Source organism: Populus nigra, chromosome 8 (genome assembly GCF_951802175.1).
Source record: "Populus nigra chromosome 8, ddPopNigr1.1, whole genome shotgun sequence".
Classification (NCBI taxonomy): Eukaryota; Viridiplantae; Streptophyta; class Magnoliopsida; order Malpighiales; family Salicaceae; genus Populus; species Populus nigra.
Genome location: NC_084859.1, coordinates 1,683,816 through 1,704,988, shown reverse-complemented (window position 1 = coordinate 1,704,988; position 21,173 = coordinate 1,683,816). Strand labels below are relative to the sequence as shown.

The window sequence follows — 21,173 nt, the reverse complement described above, 5'->3', positions numbered from 1 at the left end:
AGGATCCAATTAGTAAGCAAATCATGGAGACTTGGCTGTTGACCTCAACACTCTCGTCTGCATTGACCGCAGCCTTGACCTCTTCAATATCTTGGATGTGAACCAGAATTGGAATATTGGGTGTTCTTGTTTTTGATACATGTAAAGAGGTAGGCTAAGCATCTCTATCAAGATCTCTCTAGCTGCTGCAGCGATGCCAAATCGCTTTCTTTCTTCGAGTTCCTTAGCAGGATTGTTGTATACCAACCAGCTTTCTTTGCGTTTTGCTACAGGTTTGGGGCAATTATGATGCCTTCTGTGAATCCCTCCATCTGGGCTTATCAAAAGAGGAGGAGGAACGAAGTAAGTTTCTCTTCTCAGTTATTTATGATATGGTTTGAGTGCTTCTGTATTGAATTACTCTCAATATCCCTGTTACGTTCTGTGAATTTTAAAGGACTAGACATGTTTCAATTCAATACTGAGCTAGTTTCTTGATGGTTGCTTGCTTCAAACTTCTTTACAAAAGAAAAAAAAAAAAACTGTCCTTTTGAGGATCACAAAACCAATCCGTAATACTGACATGTGAATGAGTAAGCAAACTTCACATAAACTTGAATGAGTTAGCGTTCTGTTTTACTTTCACAGCATTTTAACATATCCTTTTGAGGATATACTGTTTATATATATATATATATATATATATATATATATATATATATATATATATATATATAATTCAACAAACTTAATTTCAACTCAAATCCACGTATAATCATAATTCAAATTATACAATTCAAATTCCAAACACTAATAAAAAAGTTAGAGTTGAACAATATGACATGAAAAAAATTCAAGATGTCATATTTAAAAAAAAAATATTGAGACGACAACATATTAGATCAACCTGGATTAACTTTTGAAATCCATGACTCAAATCATAAGACTATAATAACTTCAAATAAAACAAATCAAAACAAATTATACAGTTCAATTCTTAATAAATTCATTGTTAAATGATGAAATTTTAAAAAAATCTAATATATCTGGAGACTCCTCATATAATTTTAGTCTTATTCAATAGTCGGATTGAGAGATATAATTGATAATATAAAACTAGATAACATTTTTTTAAACAAAATAAAATCTATTCCAATTCTTTTTGTTTTTTAAATTAAAATGAAATATATCAGTCATTCCAAACAAAACAGAAAAGAGTTGACACATAGGATTTGAAACAACTATCTTTGTTTCTTAGCATCACCAATGAATTTCCCATGATTTAAACCAACAAAATTGAAAATCCTGGAAATGTAAAAACTTGAAGAAACAAAAAAAAAAAAAAAAAAACTCTTGGAAACGTAATTTGAGATCAGTACAGATATACTATATAAATCATACTATTTATTAGAGACAGAATCTGATCATATATAATTAATTAAATCCATTATTGCTGAGAATTACATGCACGTAATACATATTCAAGAAACCAAGAACAGCAACACATTTATTTAATTAGACTGACGCAGATGACATTGATTATGATCACTACAAACACTCAAACATAAACACACACATAAATTCATTCTTCTATATATATCTGGATATGGCCGAACATCCAAATAATAGCTAGTTATCTCTTGTCACATCACCCCAAGCCTCCTCACCAAGCAGCATGATTCTCCTCTTAGCTTCAATCATGAACTGTGACCCCAGGTTCTGGTCATCATCACGATGAAGAACAACCTTGTCACCAACTCTCAGTCCATAATCAGCAACAAATTTAAGCCAGCCCTTAGAAAGCACTGGCTTGTCATAAACTCCATTTCTCTTCAGGCAACGAATAACTCGAAGCTCACCACAGCTATCTTTAACATACAAATCAACATAATTATTTCCAGCAAAATCTAAATGCTCTAAGCAATGAGTTGGGAACGAGAACCGAACATGGACATCAGTATCTCTCAACACTTTGCTGAAGATCTGCATTTTTTTCTCAAGGGTCGTGAAAAAAGAGAGAAATGGTTATGTTTAAGCTATCTGCTGGATTAATATGGTTTCTTGCAAGGAGCTTGTTAATTAATTTATACTAGCTAGCTAGTGTATTCACGGTAGAAAGACATCGAGCGAGAGATTTCGGAAATCTTGTTCATTTGATCGATTTCGCATGGCGTTAGTTAAATCTTGATGGATTATTTGTAGATAGAACAAGAGAAACGCAGGCTTATGACTACGCTTTTTCAAAGACTAAATGAGTCGGGAGGTACGCTCGTATTGCCTCTCGTGCACCTCGTTCGTTCTAACTTGCGAAAACCAAACACTTGCTGAAGATCTTGCATGCTTGTCTAAGTGTTTAGTGAGCTAGAGCATTTTGGGCAACATGGGCAATGGCCAAGGACCCCATTTAATAAAAAAACTACAAGAATAAATAAGGTTTGTTATCAGTTAATTGTATTTTACCTAGCCCATCCTTCCCATTATTTTTGGCACTTGTGATTTTAGAAAATGTTGTTTCTTGATATTGCAGGCATGTGCTCTAAGTCCACCCAAAGTTTCATCAATAAGGTCCACAGAGAGGGAGAGCTACATCCTGCATTTTCTTGAGATTTCTGCGAGGTTTTTGTTCGAATAAGCAACAAGGTGCACGATATTGTTGAAGGGCAAGTCCTTCCATGCCTGTCCAAATTTGAAGTCATTTTCAATTCAAGCTCCACGATATATTTTTTATAATATAATAATGCTAGAATTACGCTCGACCTCTGCAGCATGCATCGAGTAATCGCGTTTGGATTCCGAGTTCGACTGATTTGAAATGGTTCGGTGTCTGTGTTGTATACATGTAGCCCAAAGAATAAATTAAAAGGGTTTTGAAGAAATTTGCCACACGGGATCATGTCTGTACGATCGACCGAGAGCGTCAGCACCGTGGGCGTGCAACGACGTTTCGACTCGGAGGCTATGTGATTTCTTTTTCACAGGCAGCGGGTTTTTATCCCTTAATTTTTCCCAAAGGGTTCCTATTGATATTAGAAAGGATAGATAGTTTAGAAAGAAAAAAAAACATATTTATCCTTAATCACATTTATTTTTATATTTTGTATTTATCTCTCTAACCCGAAACATGTTTGTTCTTTTTATATTTATATTTGTACTTTCTATTTTAAAACAATAATCAGTGCATTAATTAAACAGACAATTACTATCCAATCACAATTAGTTTCACAATTTACACGGCTGAATCTTGAAACACCAGCCGCTGAACCTCGGAATCTTTGATCATCCTTTACTTCTAAGCATCAGCTTCCAGATCATGATAGGAATCTTTGAAATCCAGGTCATCGTCTAAGAACTGGTTGCAGCTAAGAGGCTCCATAGAATTATGAACCTCGGAATCTTTGATCATCCTTTACTTCTAAGCATCAGCTTCCAGATCATGATAGGAATCTTTGAAATCCAGGTCCTCGTCTAGGAACTGGTTGCAGCTAAGAGGCTCCATAGAATTATGAACCTCGGAACCTTTGTTCTGCCTTGTCGCTGTCCTTTTCTTTGACCGACCAGTGCTTCTGGTGAATTCATCATCTTCTTCCATGTTCCTATTCAGAGCCTTCCTTGCATCTCTTCTCCTCTTTATTGAATCAGTACTTTCGTTGCTACGGCTACTATTTCTGTCTCCCTTATTGTATTCCCTAATGGTAGATTCAATGGTTTCAAGCAATCGATCTCCATACTTCCTGACCTTGGCCCTGAATATTGGAAAAATGTCCTTTCAGCCCTGAATAATCACCACACAACCTAAAATCAAAACTTACCTAGTACGAGACATTTTTCAGATACCACAATAATCTCATATAAAAAAAAACAAGATAAATAACAAAGTTTGGTTCTTAATAAACTCAACACAAGAAAATGAAAATGAAAAATAAAATAAAATTACCAAAAAAAAAAAAACTAAATGAGCTCAGTTTTGTATTATGGCCCTAGACACAAAAATCATAGATTGGAATAACATAAATACAATTTTGCTCTCGCCAAAAAAACTTATTAGACCTGTAATTTAGGGTAGAAATGTCTTTTCCATGGGATACACTCGTCATTACAAAATTGATCGAGAACAAAATAGTTTGGAGATGTTTTTTATAGTGTAATGACTATCTTGCCTTAAAAAAAAACAAAATCTTTGTTGTGAGGGTCTTTTTGTCATTTTTTAAAGAATAATGGAGTTACGATTATGCTCTTGGAAGAGAAAACAATATACATGTATAGAAGGGTTTCTTCGTCTTTTCCTTTTTTAAAAACAGTAGAAAGGCGAAACTAACCTTGCAATTTGAAAAAAAACAAAGGCTACTTACGAGGGTATTTTGGTCATTTTTGATTGGTTTTACTGTTATTCTTAGGCTTTGTCAAGTGTGGGTAGGTAATCCTAAGTGTTTAAATATTATTAAAAACAATTGCTCATGCACTCGTTAGCGCGTCATGGCCTCCTCGCCATTTAAGTGGTGTGTGAGGGATCGTGTGATGACCAAAGTCTTGCTACCGCCACGACGTTGGGAGTGACGCATCATCCTCTTTTCGATGGTGTGGCGTGTGCTTGAAGAGGAGGTCTGATTGAGTTGCGGTGAGAGGTTTTTCTTTCTTCTATCCTTTGTCTCTCATTTCTTAGAAAAATGCGTTTAAACTTTCAAAAAAACAATTATGTCCTCTAGTTTGTAATCTTATTTATTTTTGTCATACTTTTAATTACTGTTTATTTGGCTTTTGATGCTTTTTGAAGTTTGGATTTTTTTCAATTTCATTCATAGATATTTTTTTAATTTGATTTTTTTATCCGATTTGATAACTCTACTTTTAATTGCTCTATTTCTATGCTTTATACTTTTCTTGATTTCTATTTTTTTTTGCAATTCCATCCCTTTTAATTTTATTGTATTTGTTTTTTAAATTATTTTTTGTCCTCATTCTTTTGATTGTTATATATTTTATCATTTTCTTGATTTATTTCTTTTTTAATTTTGTCTCTTGACATTTAATTTCATTTGGTTTTTTATCCAGTTTTGGTCCTCATTCTTTCAATAAATATTTTTATCCCTTTCTTGGTTTTTTTGTTTTCCAATTTAGCCCCCAATTATTTTCTTTCATTTTTTATACCATGTCTGGTCTACATTGTTCGGGTTTTAAATTATGTTGAATATTTTACCTTGTTATTTTTTCATGGTTGCCTCCTAGCAGGGTAGTCGTTTATTGAAAAATGTTTTTTTTTTTAAATTTGTCCTTTGACATTTGGTTATTAAGCCCTTAACTTCATTGTTTTGCTCTTTTCTTTTTGTTGAGTTATCTCGATCTCATATCCCGGATAATAGGTTAGTCAAGTTAATCATGATTGCCTCATATCCCGGGTAATAGGTTAGTCAAGTCCTTTATTGCCTTGTGTTTTTTTCCCTTTTGAATTTCCTTTTTAGTGTTGGAAAACGTTTGGTCCGACCGTTGGTATGGCGCATGCCACCTTCTTTCTAATGAAAAACACATAAATAGTAGCGTTCAAGGAAAGGAACAATGATTTCCCTCTATTAGTTTTTGTTGATAGACTAGATCGTTGACCTGCGCTACGCCTTGAGTCATATCAATTTTTTTTAGCATACAAAATAAACATCTAGGCATTGCTAATATCTTTCTAGTAAATATTTTATTAAAACTGCATGGAAGTTGAGCCGATGTGACGTGATCGACCTGATGGATCCATATGTAACCCCAGACAACTTGTAAAAATGTTGTTTGATTAACAAAAATTCAAGACATCTTTTTTTATATATATAAATAATATTAGAATGACAACATATTAATTGATTCGGGCTAACTCAGGTTAACCTATCAAACCCACGACCTAGATTATAAGACCATGGTAACCCCATAAAAAGTAAATCGAAACAAAGTATGAAGTTCAAATCTTAATCAACTCAATGTTGAAGAATGTAAACAAAAACAATTAATTAAAAAATAACAAAAAACTGTCTAGGTTAACCCGCCAAACCTGTGATCCGGGTCATGATATCAAAATAACCTCATGAAAAGTAGACAAAAAATGACTTGATTTAACCCGGATTAATCTATCAAACCTGCGACCAAGGTCATGATATTGTGATAACCCCATTAAAAGAAAAGAAAATAAATTATGAAGCCTAATTTTTAATAAACTCATTATTAAAGGTTGAAAATGAAAAAAAAATCAATTTTAAAATAGAACACAGTAAACCAACTTGAGTCTACCCGGGTTAACTTGCAAAACACGTGACTCAAGCATAAGACTAGATAACCTTATAGAAAGCAAAACAAAATAAATCATGAAGCCTAATTCACAATCAAACCAATGCCGAATCATGAAATATAAAAAATGCCAATGAAAAAGTAAAAAAAAAAACTCAAGTCAACAGGGTTAACTCGAGTTGACTCAGGTTTTCTTTTTTGGCATTGTATTTTTTGAAGGTTTTTTTTTTGTTTTCATCTTTGACATTAGGTTATCAGGCCTTGAACTTTCTAATTTTCTTTTTTCTTTTTTTTTACTGGTTCTTTCGGTCTCATATTCGAGGCTGTGTTTTAGTTAATTTAACTTAGTTGTCTTAGATTATCATCGGTTGAATATCCTTTTTTAGTGTTGGAAAAAGTTTGGTCCCACCCTCGGTGTGGCACGGGCCACATTGTACTTAAATAGTACCGTTCAAGGAGAGGAATAATGATTTCCCTCCATTAGTTTTTGTTGATAGACTAGATCGTTGAACTCCTCTACGCTTCGTGTCAGATAAATTTTTTTTAGCAAACAAAAGAAACATCCAGACATTGCTAATATTTTTCAAGTAAATAATTTTTAAAACTGCGTGGAGGTTGAGCCGATGTGAGCTGATCGACCTGATGGATATAAGTAACCCTAGACAACCTGTAAAAATGTTGTTTGATTAACAAAAATTCAAGACAACATCTTTTTTTTTATAAATAATATTAGAATGACAACATATTGAGTCGATTCGGGCTAACACAGGTTAATCTGTCAAATCCACGACCTAGATTATAAGACCATGATAACCCTATAAAAAGTAAATCAAAACAAATTACAAAGCTCAATTCCCAATCAACTCATTGTTGAAGAATGTAAATGAAAACAATTAATTAAAAAATAAAAAAAATTATCTAGGTTAACTGCCAAACCTGTGATTCGGGTCATCATATCAAGATAACCTCATGAAAAATAGACAAAAAAATTACTTAATTTAACTCGGATTAATATGTCGAACCTGCGACGAAGGTCATGATATTGTGATAACCCTATTAAAAGAAAATCGAAATAAATTATGAAACTTAATTTTTAATAAACTCATTGTTAAAGGTTGCAAATTAAAAAAAATCAATTTAAAAATAGAACACAGTGAAACAACTTGAGTCTACCTGGGTTAACCCGCAAAACAAGTGACCCAAGCATAAGACTGGAAAACTTCATAGAAAGCAAAACAAAATAAATCATGAAGCCTAATTCACAATAAAACCAATGCTGAATCATGAAATATAAAAAATGCCAATGAAAAAGTTTAAAAAAAAACTCGAGTCAACAGGGTTAACTCGCCAAACCCGCGACTCGAGTCATGAGACCGAGAGAATCTCATAAAAAACAAACCAAAATAAATCATGAAGTCTAATTCCCAGTCAACTTGATGTTGAATGATTAAATTGAAAAAAAATGGTCAATTAAAAAGAGATAAAACAAACGCGAGGTAACCCGCCAAACCTACAACACAGGTTATAAGTCCGAGCTAACCATGTATAAAGCAAATCATAATAAATTATGAATCCTAATCTCTAATAAACTAAGTATTGATGTATGAAATTAGAAAAAAATATTCAGGATAATCTCATAGAAAGTAAATAAAAAAAAAAGACCGGAGTCAACCTGAATTAATCTGTCAAACTTGCGACCAAGGTCATGAGACTATGATAACCCTGTTAAAAGCAAATAAAAAAATAATTATGAAGTCTAATTTTCAATAAGCTCATTGTAAAGGTTGAAAATAAAGAAAATTAAATTTAAAAATAGGATACAACAAAACAATAAGAGTTTATCCGGGTTAACCCACGAAACATGTGACCCGAGCATAAGACCGAAATAACCTCATTGAAAGAAAACCAAAATAATTCATGAGGCCTAATTCATAATCAACTAAATGTGAAGGATGAAATAGAAAAAAATCCAATAAAAAAAGTCAATAAAAACTCGAATTAACAAAGTTAACCCGTCAAACCCGCGACTCAAGTAATGAGACCGAGATAATCTTATATCAAGTAAATCAAAATAAATCATGAAACCTAATTTCCAATCAACCTATTGTTGAATGATGAAATTGAAAAAAAAAATTATCAATTAAAAAAGACAAATAAAATTGGAGTCAACCCACCAAACCTGTGACACGGATTACAAGATCGAGCTAACCACGTATAAAGCAAACCACAATAAATCATAAAACCTAATTTCCAATAAACAAAATATTGAAGTATAAAATTAGAAAAAATATATATTTAGAAAAAAAAAGACAAAAAAATGCTATTGAAATGAATAGTATTTTACAAGATAGTGCATAATAAAAGCACCACCTCTTTTAGTTTATACTAGATAACAAAAAAATTTATATATAGACTTTTTCAATACTTTTTTGTATTTAAAAAAATTCCAAGTGAAAATAAAAAAAATTATACATACATACAATCAAAACAATGAGAACTGTATGTCTTAATAAGTGAAAAAAAACCATAAACAATGACTAAAAATAAATACTGAAAAATTCGAGAGACAAGTGTAAATTAAAATATTTAATTTTGCAAGACGTGACATTTACGTGGCTGTGTTTACTAAATTTGTTAATTAAAATAATTATTTTATTCAATTAAACGATAATAAAAATAGACACACACATTAAATTAATTGAATAAAATAAAAGGTAAAAAATAATATGCAAGATTGCACATATTAGAAATATTATTTGAAAATAAATATCCTTTTTATTTTCAAAATTAAAGTTCATGTATATAAAAGATTAAAAAATATAGATTCATAAGAAATACCTCCTAAAATATTAAATGTATAATTAAAATATAATTGTCATTTCAAATAAGCTTTCTGAAAAGCATAAAAGAGAGAAAGAATATTAATCTAATTAAAAATAAAAATAAAAATAAAAATAAGATTAATTTTAAAAAATAGAAACAAAAAAAAAGAAAATATTTTTTCCTAAACAAAAAAAAAAGAACAACGTCGTCCATAGTAAAACTTGAGGGGTGAACCTGGACCATGAGCTCAACCAGGTTTAATATTTCCCCCCCTTAAATTTATAATAAACATAAAAAAAGTAAACAATGTCGTCCACGGTAAAACGTAAAGGAGTGAATAATGCAGCTGCACGATGTTCACCTCACACATTTTCCCTTTAAATTTATAGCAAAACCTTAAAAAAAACAAAACTAGTGTCGTCCATAATAAAACATGAGGGGGTGAGCAGTGCATCTGCATATCGTTCACCCCATATGCTTTAGTTTATTTAGGGTAAACCCAGACTATGAATTCAACTGGGTTTAATATTCCCCCCTTAAATTTATAGCAAACCTAAAACAAAAAAAGTGAACAATGTCGTCTATGGTAAAACATGAGTAATGGTTTAGCTAATGATATAACGGCAACAACAGCAGAGCTGGCGACATGAGAGATGGCAGCAGCTGAGTTCTCAACAACAACATTGTTTAGGGCAACAACGTTGTCGACAGTAGTGTTCTCGTCCATGTTACTAAAATATCCTTAAGATTGGTGTAAAAACAAGATACATCAAACATAAACAAACTATAGCTTGAAGCGTGTACATACACTGTCCTTAAGGATATTTTCTCAACACAAGGCTATCCTCCAAGATCCAACAAGTTCCTCATCTAAAGATAAGGGTTACAAAAACAACGACCAAGATAGAAAGGAAATACCAACAAGCCTTGCAAACACAGAAAAATAATACCACGGTTTTTTTAGCACCTTGTAAGAGCGCATGGTATTTATAGAGTGCTAACATGTTTGCCTTGGGTTAGGTTGATTGTCAAACCCAAGTATTTTGGATCTGGCATGTTCGCCAAATCCATATTACCTTGGGCGTGACATGATAGCCAAACGCACGTATTTTGAATCTGGCATGTTCGCCAGACTCATATTTCTTTAGGTCTAGCATGATTGTCAAACCTAAGGGTCCTGTGCCTATCGAGGTCGCTATACCTATATCAGAGTTCACTATATAAACACTAGATAAAAACCTTTTGAAATAGTATCCATTATTTACAATAGAAACAAAGTAAAGAAGGAATGAGTAACTGGGGACACACCGGAGCTTTGTTTTTTACACATCTGGTACCGTTAGAAAGATCTTGATGATACAATTCAGTCACACCTTGGAAGTCCACCAAACGAGGTTGTAATTAATTAGGTGTTTTGTTTGGGGTTAATTACGACCTTGTTTGGTGTTATTCCACGTGTAATTAATCATCTCACTTTGAGATCTTTCTAAATATAAAGGAGGTGTCGAAAACAGAGCCTCAATATGTCCTCTTGTGATCTGTTCTTTATTTCCTTTTTCTTATTTTCAATTTCTTTCTTGATTATTAAATCTTGAATCTCATTTTTTAGCTATTGATTTTTCATAAAATTTTGAGTTGATTTATATTTAAAACAAGATAAAACCTTAATGATTCATATATAAATAATTTCTTTTCATGTTTTGAAAATATTCTCAACCTTCAGCAACTAATTAAGCCATGTAACAAATGATTCCATTCAAGCTGAATAGTCTTCAGTATACCTCTAAGTAACATAGCAATGAATAAAAAGGTGATCAATAGTCTCAATTTCCATATCACAAAAGAACAACAATCATCATCATAACTAATAATTTTTCTGTAGGCAACAACAACCACATAAGCATCCCTTAAATTCTTAGATGCTCGATGCCAAATATCATCAATGAGAGCACAACCTGATTTAACTGTGAAAATCTCATTCTTCTCCAACTGCCACACTCTTCTTCTATCGTCCAAGAGAACACATATCTAACTCCCATGGTATCCAAGGTCCCTCTTGCAGAATCCAAGCAGCCACATTTCACATTCATGGTGATTTACATTTCTAGTTTTACATATTCGTGAAAACTCTTCCCTAATCTCAAACCCCCCTTCTGCGAGCAAGCTGAACGAGCGGCTATCATAGTGACCTCTTCTGGCTCTACATTGCCCTCCACTGACATCGAGTCAAAAAGCTTCCAGTCTCATCCCAACACTTACGCTTAGAATACCCATCAGTCATAGACAGAAAATCCATCTCTAGCGGGAATTCCATCAAACAAGTGTCAAGCAAAACCCAAACAACCACGCAGCAGATCATAAAACCGAGCCAACCCATCTTGAAACAACATAGCAGAAGCAAAACCCATCTTTGAGCGCAAGAACAAAGCTCCTACAGTCCATTTCAGCGCCATTCTGAAGCATTTGGCAGAAAAACAAGAAGCCACTATGGCCCATTTTGGCTTCAGAGTAGCCTCTAATCATGGTATTCCAAATATAAGTGCTGGGGTTTTGTATCTGCGAAAACAGAAGACGAGCATGATTTATAGCTGCAATGTGAGAGAGGGCAAAAGGCCAAGGCAAGACAAAGCTTAGGGGTAGATTAGCCAGACTATAAAGGAGAAGGACTTATTTGTACTTGTTCCAAGATTGTGAGTCAAAATAATACCGCTTCTTTTCCTTCAAACGCAATCTCGTCCTACGTTCCAGGTAGTTCCCCAATCTTTTTACCTAATCTCTTAATATATATGAACGGCATCTTTGCTTAAGCCCCTTCAATTATTGCTTTCGAATATTCTCATGGTATTTGCTCTTTGTTTTTGAGGATCCAATTAGTAAGCAAATCATGGAGACTTGGCTGTTGACCTCAACACTCTCGTCTGCATTGACCGAAGCATTGAACTCTTCAATATCTTGGATGTGAACCAGAATTGGAATATTGGGTGTTCTTGTTTTTGATACATGTAAAGAGGTAGGCTAAGCATCTCTTTCAAGATCTCTCTAGCTGCTGCAGCGATGCCAAATCGCTTTCTTTCTTCAAGTTCCTTAGCAGGAGTATTGTATACCAACCAACTTTCTTTGCGTTTTGCTACAGGTTTGGGGCACTTATGATGCCTTCTGTGAATCCCTCCATCTGGGCTTATCAAAAGAGGAGGAGGAACGAAGTAAGTTTCTCTTCTCAGTTATGTATGATATGGTTTGAGTGCTTCTTTATTGAATTACTCTCAATATCCCTGTTACGTTCTGTGAATTTTAAAGGACTAGACATGTTTCAATTCAATACTGAGCTAGTTTCCTGATGCTTCAAACTTCTTTACAAAAGAAAAATAAAGAAAAGAAAACTGTCCTTTGATGTGAATGAGTAAGCAAACTTCACATAAACTAGGAAGGAAAGGGGAAGTTGGAATCTTGAGTTCACAGGCTAATGGTGGAGTCCATGTTTCAATTGCTCTGTTTAAACAAATCCGTTCCAGTTAGTGTTCTGTTTTTTCACGTTTTAGTTTCATAGCGTTTTCACATATCGTTCCAAACTGTTTATAATTCAAAATATTAATTTAAAGAACATAATTTTTATACAACTAATAAAAATATAATTTGATTAAAAATATTATATAGATAAATTTTTAATAAATTTATTGTTAAATAAAAAAATTAAAAAATAATCAAATCTAAAAAAAAAGAAGATAAAAGGATACACTTTCAAAACAAAATTATAAATGGAATTGACAGTTTTGCAAGGTCTTTTTAAATTTTTAACATGAGGTATCATAATATATTAGGAGATTCCTTGTAAAATTTCAGCAGAATTTAATAATCAGATTAAAAAATATAATTTTATAAATGATATGTTATTACAATAGGATTATATCTCAATATTGACGCCATAGGATTTGAATCAATCGATCTTTGTTTCTTAGCATCACCAATGAGTTAGTTCCCGTGATTTCAAAAACTATATATATGGAGTCTAAATGGTTTTAAATCAATGGAAATCTTCATTTTCAGACACTTGAAAAGCGCAAAAAATTGAAAAAAAAATTAAAATAAAAACAAAAAACCTACAAAGTTGAAAAACCTGGAAAAGTACGTAAAAACCTGAAGAAGAAAAAAAACATAACTCTTGGAAACGTAATTTGAGATCAGTACATATATTAATGATGGGAATTACATGCACGTAATACATATTCAAGAAACCAAGAACAGCAACATATTTATTTATTTAGACTGATGCTAAGAACATTGATTATCACTACAAACACTCAAACACAAACAGATTGACGCTCCATGCAAATAACAGCTAGTTAGCTCTTGTCACATCACCCCAAACTTCCTCACCAAACAGATTGATTCTCCTCTTAGCTTCAATCCTGAACTGTGACCCCAGGTTCTGGTCATCCTCACGATGAAGAACAACCTTGTCACCAACTCTCAGTCCATAATCAGCAACAAATTTAAGCCAGCCCTTAGAAAGCACTGGCTTGTCATAATCTTCTTTTCTCTTCAGGCAACGAATAACTCGAAGCTCACCAGAGCTATCTTTAACATGCAAATCAACAGAATTATTTCCAGCAAAATCTAAATGCTGCAAGCAATGAGTTGGGAGCGAGAACCGAAAACGAACATCAGTATCTGTCAACACTTTGCTGAAGATCTGCATTTTTTTCTCAAGGGTCGTGAAAAAAGAGAGAAATGGTTATGTTTAAACTATCTGCTGCTGGATTGATATGGTTGCTTGCAGGGAGGTTGTTGATTTATAATAAATCAAAACTAGCTAGCTACTGTATTCATGGTAGAAAGACATTGAGCGAGAGATTTCGGAAATCTTGTTCATTTGATCGATTTCGCATGGCGTTATTTAAATCTTGATGGATTATTTGTAGATAGAACAAGAGAAACGCAGGCTTATGACTACGCTTTTTCAAAGACTAAATGAGCCAGGAGGTACGCTCGTATTGCCTCTCGTGCACCTCGTTCGTTCTAACTTGCGAAAACCAAACACTTGCTGAAGATCTTGCATGCTTGTCTAAGTGTTTAGTGAGCTAGAGCATTTTGGGCAACTTGGACAATGGCCAAGGACCCCATTTAATAAAAAACTACAAGAATAAATAAGGTTTATTTTTCAATTATATTTTATGAAATGAAAATTGTTCTTTTTATTATTAGACATACGTGAATAATAATAAATTAAAATATATTTCTTAAAAATTATATTTTAAAAGGTTTCATTTATAATTTTATCTAGGTTCCCTATTCATTTTAAGTCTGGGTCATAAACTTGGGATAATATCCCCTCTTAAGAGACGAGGCTTTCACTCCTCACTTCAATTATTCTAGGATCAGTATAATATTGAGCATTAACAAAAAAAAATTAATTACATGTTTATGTAGTTATTATTCATGCTCAATAATTTTTACAGTGGGTAAGTTAAATATAAAAATGGAGATTTATATAATACATTGCATAAGATTTGTTATCAGTTAATTGTATTTTACCATTATTATATTGGCTCTTGTGATTTTAGATAAAGCTGGTTCTTGATCTTGCAGGCATGTGCTCTAAGTCCGCCCAAAGTTTCATCAATAAGGTCCGCAGAGAGGGAGAGCTACATCCTGCATTTTCTTGAGATTTCTGCGAGGTTTTTGTTCGAATAAGCAACAAGATGCACGATATTGTTGAAGGGCAAGTCCTTCCATGACTGTCCAAAATTTGAAGTCATTTTCAATTCCTGGGTCCACACTATATTTTTTATAATATAATCTCTAGAATTACGCTCGATCTCTGCAGCAAGCATCGAGTAATCGCTTTTGAATTTCGAGTTCGACTGATTTCCAGTTCGCTTTTAATAATTAATTTAATTTGAGTTTCAATTAAAATAAAATCAAAATTTTATTTGAGGGGTTAAAAAAAGCATAAAGAGGAGGGTAAAAGGGTATTTTATATTAAAATAAACCGTATGGTCATAACACAAAAGGGAAGGGGTAAAGAGGTAAAATACCCCAAAACCCTAAAACTATCTCTATCTCCCCTTCTTCTTCCATACGTCGCCGGTAGGGCACTTTACCCTTGTTGCGCACGTGCTTTTAAAACCCTAAAACATTTCAATTTTTTTCTTGAATAATATTCATATATTAATTCAGGATAATTTTTAAAATTAATTTAATCGAGTCCTTTCTTGATTTTTCTAAATCTAGAAATATAATATTTGTATTAATTATATTTTAGTTTTTAATTTCCAAAATATATTTAATTACATCATACCTAATTAAATTATACCACTTTATTTTTTTTACTATTAGTTCTTAATGTGTATGACCCATTAGGTTCCTAATATGTCTGATATATGCTAAGATGTTATTGTGTTTTCTAATTGTTGGTGATAAGGTTTAAGAAAAGTTCTCCTTAGCAAGGAGATCCTTATCTTTTTAGGAAAAACCTAACAATTCTAACATGAACAAAAGAAGAACGAACTCTTATTTAATATTATGAATACGTCATACATATAAATTTGTAATCCCAAATATTAAAAAAACAAAATAGTTTTTTTTGTATTTTTTGAAATATTGGCTTGCTCTCATGCATTTAATAAACAAGTTATTAAAACAAAAAATGCATGCTAATACATATTTTTTTAATTTTTGTTGTATGAAAATGTAATATGAAAATTTCTATATTTTTTAGAAGCTTGGTCGCATGTATGAAATTAAGATAGTTTTTTATATAATTTTAAAAAAACATTTTGGAAAAAACAGGTATTTGAATACCAGATTTGTATCTTTATAGTATAAAAATACAATCCAATATTAATCAAAATTGATAGAATATTCTACAAGAAAATCACAAATTGTTTTGAAAGGATTTTTGAATTTTTTTTGTTTAATATATAATATTATATTATAATAATATATATTGGGATGGGTTGGCCCAAATATATGGGCTGAGCCCATCCTTGCTGGGCCGAGATCGGCTCAAAATAAATTAGGTCGAGGTTGGTCCAAAGGTGTTAGGCCAGCATCGGCCTAGAAGAGTGTTAGGCTGGTGTCAGCCCAAATGTATTTTTTTTTTGGACTAGGTCAAATGACATGCATGCATCCTTACTTGGTTTAAAATATAGGTCCCTCCCTTTTTGATGTTCCATTGTCATAGACTGCCTTTGTTTGATATCCAAAGCCTTTTTTTATTCTTCTGATTGACGGGCTCATTTGTGTGCTAGCCCTTTACTCAAATGTATGTGTAGTGTCCATCTTAGGCTGTCCACGATGATTACTGCTTTCATTGTTTATCAAGCATGACCATGCCCCCAAGTGTAATGTTGTTGGGTTCATCATGAAGGAGCTTAACCAATCATTCATCTTATGAATTCTCTCAAAAAAATTTCTTTGATTAGTTATGTGTGTCTTGCCAACACCCATCATAAATTGTTAATTAGCCACAAACTTGCCTTCAGTTGAAACAATACTCTTTAAGTATATGTTATCATGGAACCGTCAAGGAACTATCAAGTCATCCAAACATGCATCTCATAGCATGCGGTAAAAGGTTCTTTGTTGTATGCTTAGTGTTCTTTTCAATGGATTTCTCTCAGGTAATCTAATTAGATTATGAAAAGAAATGCATTGGCATTATCAATGATGTTCATTTTATCACTCATATTCATGCGGTGAAGTGCACCTTGAGCTTCAAAATAGATGGTCCCACAGTCAGCTTTGGTGGTATGCATCCTTATGATGTTTATTTAATTTCAATTGTGCAATAACATCTGCCAGGATTCGTAGCCATGTTTCAGAGGGTAAACCCAGATGAAGATGTCCTTCAAGTGCAGCATTGCTCTCAAATGCTATTGGAGTTTACTAAATCATGGATTGTCTTTGAACAATATCATCCTTAGTTGATCTGAACATGCTCGTTCTTCTATCTATCATCAAGAGGTTTTTGTCAGTGCCAGAAGCTAAACATAACTTTGATGGACTTCGATAACTCATCATTTGATTCTTTCTTTGCCCCCAGCTCATCTGAATATTGTTTAATTTCCTTTCCATGGTCCAATGTATTGCCCTTAAATGCTCAACTTTTCAAGGATGATCAAGAAGTGACAGTGTCATTTTTGTCCAGGATTTTGCAAACTTGATTGATGTTCTTCTTGTTTGACAATCTTTCTTTTTCTAGAATCAACTCTCACATGTCAAAGATCATGTCTTTTCAAGTCTAATTGTTGAAATGAAATCAAAGAGATGTAAGTGTTTTTTTAAGTATTTTGAAAATCAAACTTCTTTGGTCAAAGACCAAACACATGCCATTCAATATATGCAGTCATTTAATTGTCTTGTATTTTGAAAACAAAAATTGACTCGTTGTAAGATTAAAATGGCTTTTTCTATGGTTCTTTGTGTCAATTTCAATTTTTGATCTTAGGTAAATCATTTGATGGAATACCAACGATTAAGAAATCGCTCAAAATGAAAAAGCCCTAGACTGAAGGGGCATCCAAGAAAACTTTAAGGAAAGCTATGTGAAAGCCAAATAAATGAAAATTACTTGCATTTAAAAGCAAGTTAAGGCTAAAGGTAGGAAAAATTCATATCGACTCTGGAAAGGGCGAAAAAGGTTTTTAATTGAGGAAGGGCACAACAAATGCCAAAAGTCGATGTCGAGGGCGAGAGTTCAAAAAAAAAGGGAAGGAAAAGAAAAGAAACAAAAAAAAGAAAAATATATTAAACCATGAACATGTCTTTGGTATCTGTAATAAAACCTCCCACGTCTTCAAAATGTTTAGATTGGTTAAAATAGTTGGATTTGCTTTATGGCTCCTGTTAAGAGAATTTTGATCGTTTAGGTAAACATGGTTATATGTCATTCTACTATAAAGATAGTGAAATATAAATAAGGAAATGACGAGAATCTTGACCTTTCTTTTGAATTGAAAATTAAGACAAAAGATTATCATGGAGATAAGAAATGGGCAATAGCTTTGGTATTCTCTTTAAGTTTAAGACTGACAATGAAAAGAGTGGTATGATGATATGTCAACATTTGACCTTAATTAATAACACCGAAAGTTTTTGAATGATAAAAAATCTTGTTAAGAGTAGGGCATAATTATTGCTTGATTATGATGGAGTTTCCTATCCAGTTTTAGGAAACAAGATTTATTGATGAAATATATGGCATGTCATTCTCTTGTACAAAGACAACAAGAGAAAGAGAGTTAATAAATAATTGATGGTGATCCTAGGTCTTGAAAACCCTCAAACACTTTTGAGCCTATGAATTTCCCTTTCTTTCTTAGTTATGAACCATAAGCCTGCATTATGTGCTTTTAAAAGCCTTTTTTAATCAAGTAAGCGATTTGAACCGATAAATGGAGCTCTCAAAACTTCAAGAGCTTTTCCATAAAAGTCATAGCTTCATGAACTAAGTTATCAATTATTATACATACTGATAAAATAGATACTCAAGAGAGATAAAATTTCAACAGAACCTCGAATCTTTACTCAAAACCTCTTACTAGTTGAAATCCACAGAAGGTCACCTCGTCACGTACCATCAAATATCATACCTAAAATCAGATATTAAAATTGATACAAAAAACTATAAGAAAACTATTTTAATCTTACAATAGGCCAATTTTTGTTTTTAAAATACAAGACAATCAAATGATTGCATGTGTTAAGTGGCGTGTGTTTGGGTCTTTAACCAAATAAGCTTGATTTTCAAAAATACTTTCAACGTTGACATCTCTCTAATTTCATTTCAAAATATACATGATCTTTGAAAGGAACGAGTTGATTCTAGAACAAGAAAAAATTCTAGAACAAAAAAATCATGGATTGAGTTTGCAAAGTCCTAAACGAAAATGACATCAACATTTCTCAACACTCCTTGAACAGTTGACCGGTCAAGGGCAATACGGCGGATCCTATAAGGGAATGTAAACGATATTCAAATTAGTTGGAGAGAAAATAAACATAATCAAATAATGATTCAATGAAATCCATCGAAATTATATTTAGCATCTGGCAATAACAAACGCCTCTTTTTTATAGACAAAAGAATGAACACATTCAGATTAACTAAGAGCAATGTTGCTCAAAGACAATCTATGATTGAGTGAACTCCAGCGGCAGTTGAGAGTAACGATGCACTTAATAGGCATATTCATGTCTGAAATCTTGGTTTACCCTCTGAAGTATGGTTATGACACCTGAAAGATGTTGATCGCATGGGTGCATTTGGATAACTACATGCCATAAAGACTGACTGTAAAATAATCTGTTTAAAAGCCCATTGATTTAAGTGGCATCTCACCACATGAATGTGGGTGATAAAAGGGAATATCAGTGATGATGATAATGCATTTCTTTCCATAATCTGATTAGACGGATTGAGAGGAATTTATAGACAAGAACATTGAGCATACATTGATGAGCTTTTATGCATGTTTAGATGACTTAACAGTTCCATAAAGTTTGATATGCTTGAAGAGTATGGTTCAACTGAAGGCAATATCATGGCTGATTAACAATCTAAGATAAGGTTAACACTATAAAACCTTTTAATGATTTGTTGGCAGGATGCACCTTTTAATGATTTTGTTGATGTTAAAATGATTATTTCAAACATCTTTATGATGAATCAAACAACACCACATCTGGGGGCAAGGTCAGGCTTGATGAACAACGAGAGTAGTAATCAGCGTAAACAGCCCGGGATGGACATTGCACTTGCATTTGAGTAGAGGGCTGACATACGGAAGACTCGGACGAGCTAGTGAATTAAAGAAAAAAACTAAGAAGGCTTTAGATAGAAAATTTTTTACCCAATTTTTGATAATTTTTTGAAAAAAACCAAAATAGCAAAAAAAAAAAACCAATAAAAATCCCTAAAAAAATATGTTTTTGATGTTTTTGCGTCACCTGCAACGTCTTTTTCGTACGCGTACAGTTGTTAGGGTTCTTTTTAAGTCAATGTTGAAGTTACTCTTTTTAAAAAAATTCAAAATACAAAAAATAAGAAAAATCAAAATTTGCAAGGAACCGAATATGAAAAGAAAGAAGTTGAGGGACCAATTTGTTTTTTAGGTTGCTTGGTCATCAAGTTTGCTTGGGGACCAAGCAATTAAAAATAACAAACTTTTTTACCTATAAATAGGTGATGGTTACACACTTAAAGGGGGCAGAAATTAGGGGAACTGAAAAAAACCTAACCTTTTTTTTAACCCAGCCGCCGCCCTTCCTATTTTTTCTTTCTTTCTTCTTCCTCCCGAGTCAACCCTACAAACCGTGGACCCCTTTAATTCTCTACCCACAGGCCTCCATCTACATAACATCCACCATTCTCCCTAACCACAACATTCACCCTCACTTCCTTTTCTTTCTCCTTCACGCCATCAACACCGGCACCCAAAACTCCAACCCACACACAAGAAAAACAAACCTTAACCTCTAGAGTCGTTCCTTGTCCAGACCCACCATCAAATCTCCGGCCTTTTAGAACCATCTGTTCCCATCATCTTCTTCATCGTCGCCGACCAACACCCCATTCTTCCGGCCTTGAGACCATTACTAGCCTATTAGGCCACACACCATCTCCTCCACCAGACTCACTTCTAAACGCCCACAGCCCCCCTCACTTCCTTATCTGTTGCCAAGACAACCATAGCTGTCGTCTCTATTTTTGACAAATTTCAAGAAAAGTAAAATTGAAATTTTGCCCAAGGACGTGCAAAAGATAAGTGTGGGGGAATTTGATAAGAGAAAAATACACATGTTTTTTTCCTTTTACACTATGCTTTTTAATGTATTCTAATGTAAAACTTTATTGTACAAATATTTCCGTATTCTTAGTTGTTCTCTTCTCACCATCTTATAGGTTTTAACTCTTTCGGATTTGTTTGATGAGTTTGTTTCATTTTTACCGGGTACTTAAGCATTGCCCTTTACAATTACAATTTTGTGTGCTTGGAATTTGAACCAACATTGAAATGAATGGAACTATGTTGCACCCTTTGCACGACAAACACAAATCAACAAGGTAATTTCACTTGTTCTTTGCTCTTACTTTTTGATAGAGAATGGTG

At 33.0% G+C, this 21,173-nt stretch overlaps 2 protein-coding genes and 2 long non-coding RNA genes across 5 annotated transcripts; 2 read left to right on the top strand and 2 right to left on the bottom strand.

Moving 5' to 3' along the window:
* Nucleotides 1-13: 13 nt before the first annotated feature.
* On the top strand, nt 14-3,186 carry LOC133700609 (uncharacterized). Its single transcript, XR_009843445.1, has 3 exons — nt 14-149; nt 273-342; nt 2,507-3,186. It is a non-coding gene; the product is annotated as an uncharacterized LOC133700609 (long non-coding RNA).
* LOC133700608 (uncharacterized) lies at nt 1,401-1,993 on the bottom strand. The gene has a single exon (XM_062124183.1). The coding sequence runs from the start codon at nt 1,966-1,968 to the stop codon at nt 1,609-1,611; it is 360 nt and encodes a 119-aa protein (XP_061980167.1). The 5' UTR covers nt 1,969-1,993; the 3' UTR covers nt 1,401-1,608.
* Nucleotides 3,187-10,929: 7,743 nt separating the features above from the next.
* LOC133701489 (uncharacterized) lies at nt 10,930-14,875 on the top strand. 2 transcript variants are annotated; one of them, XR_009843580.1, is made up of 4 exons: nt 10,930-11,808; nt 11,935-12,070; nt 12,194-12,263; nt 14,647-14,875. It is a non-coding gene; the product is annotated as an uncharacterized LOC133701489 (long non-coding RNA). The 2 variants fall into 2 exon arrangements; XR_009843579.1 differs by lacking the exon at nt 10,930-11,808 and having other exon boundaries at nt 11,845-12,070.
* LOC133701487 (uncharacterized) lies at nt 13,067-13,818 on the bottom strand. Its single transcript, XM_062125422.1, has one exon. The coding sequence runs from the start codon at nt 13,754-13,756 to the stop codon at nt 13,397-13,399; it is 360 nt and encodes a 119-aa protein (XP_061981406.1). The 5' UTR covers nt 13,757-13,818; the 3' UTR covers nt 13,067-13,396.
* Nucleotides 14,876-21,173: the final 6,298 nt, after the last annotated feature.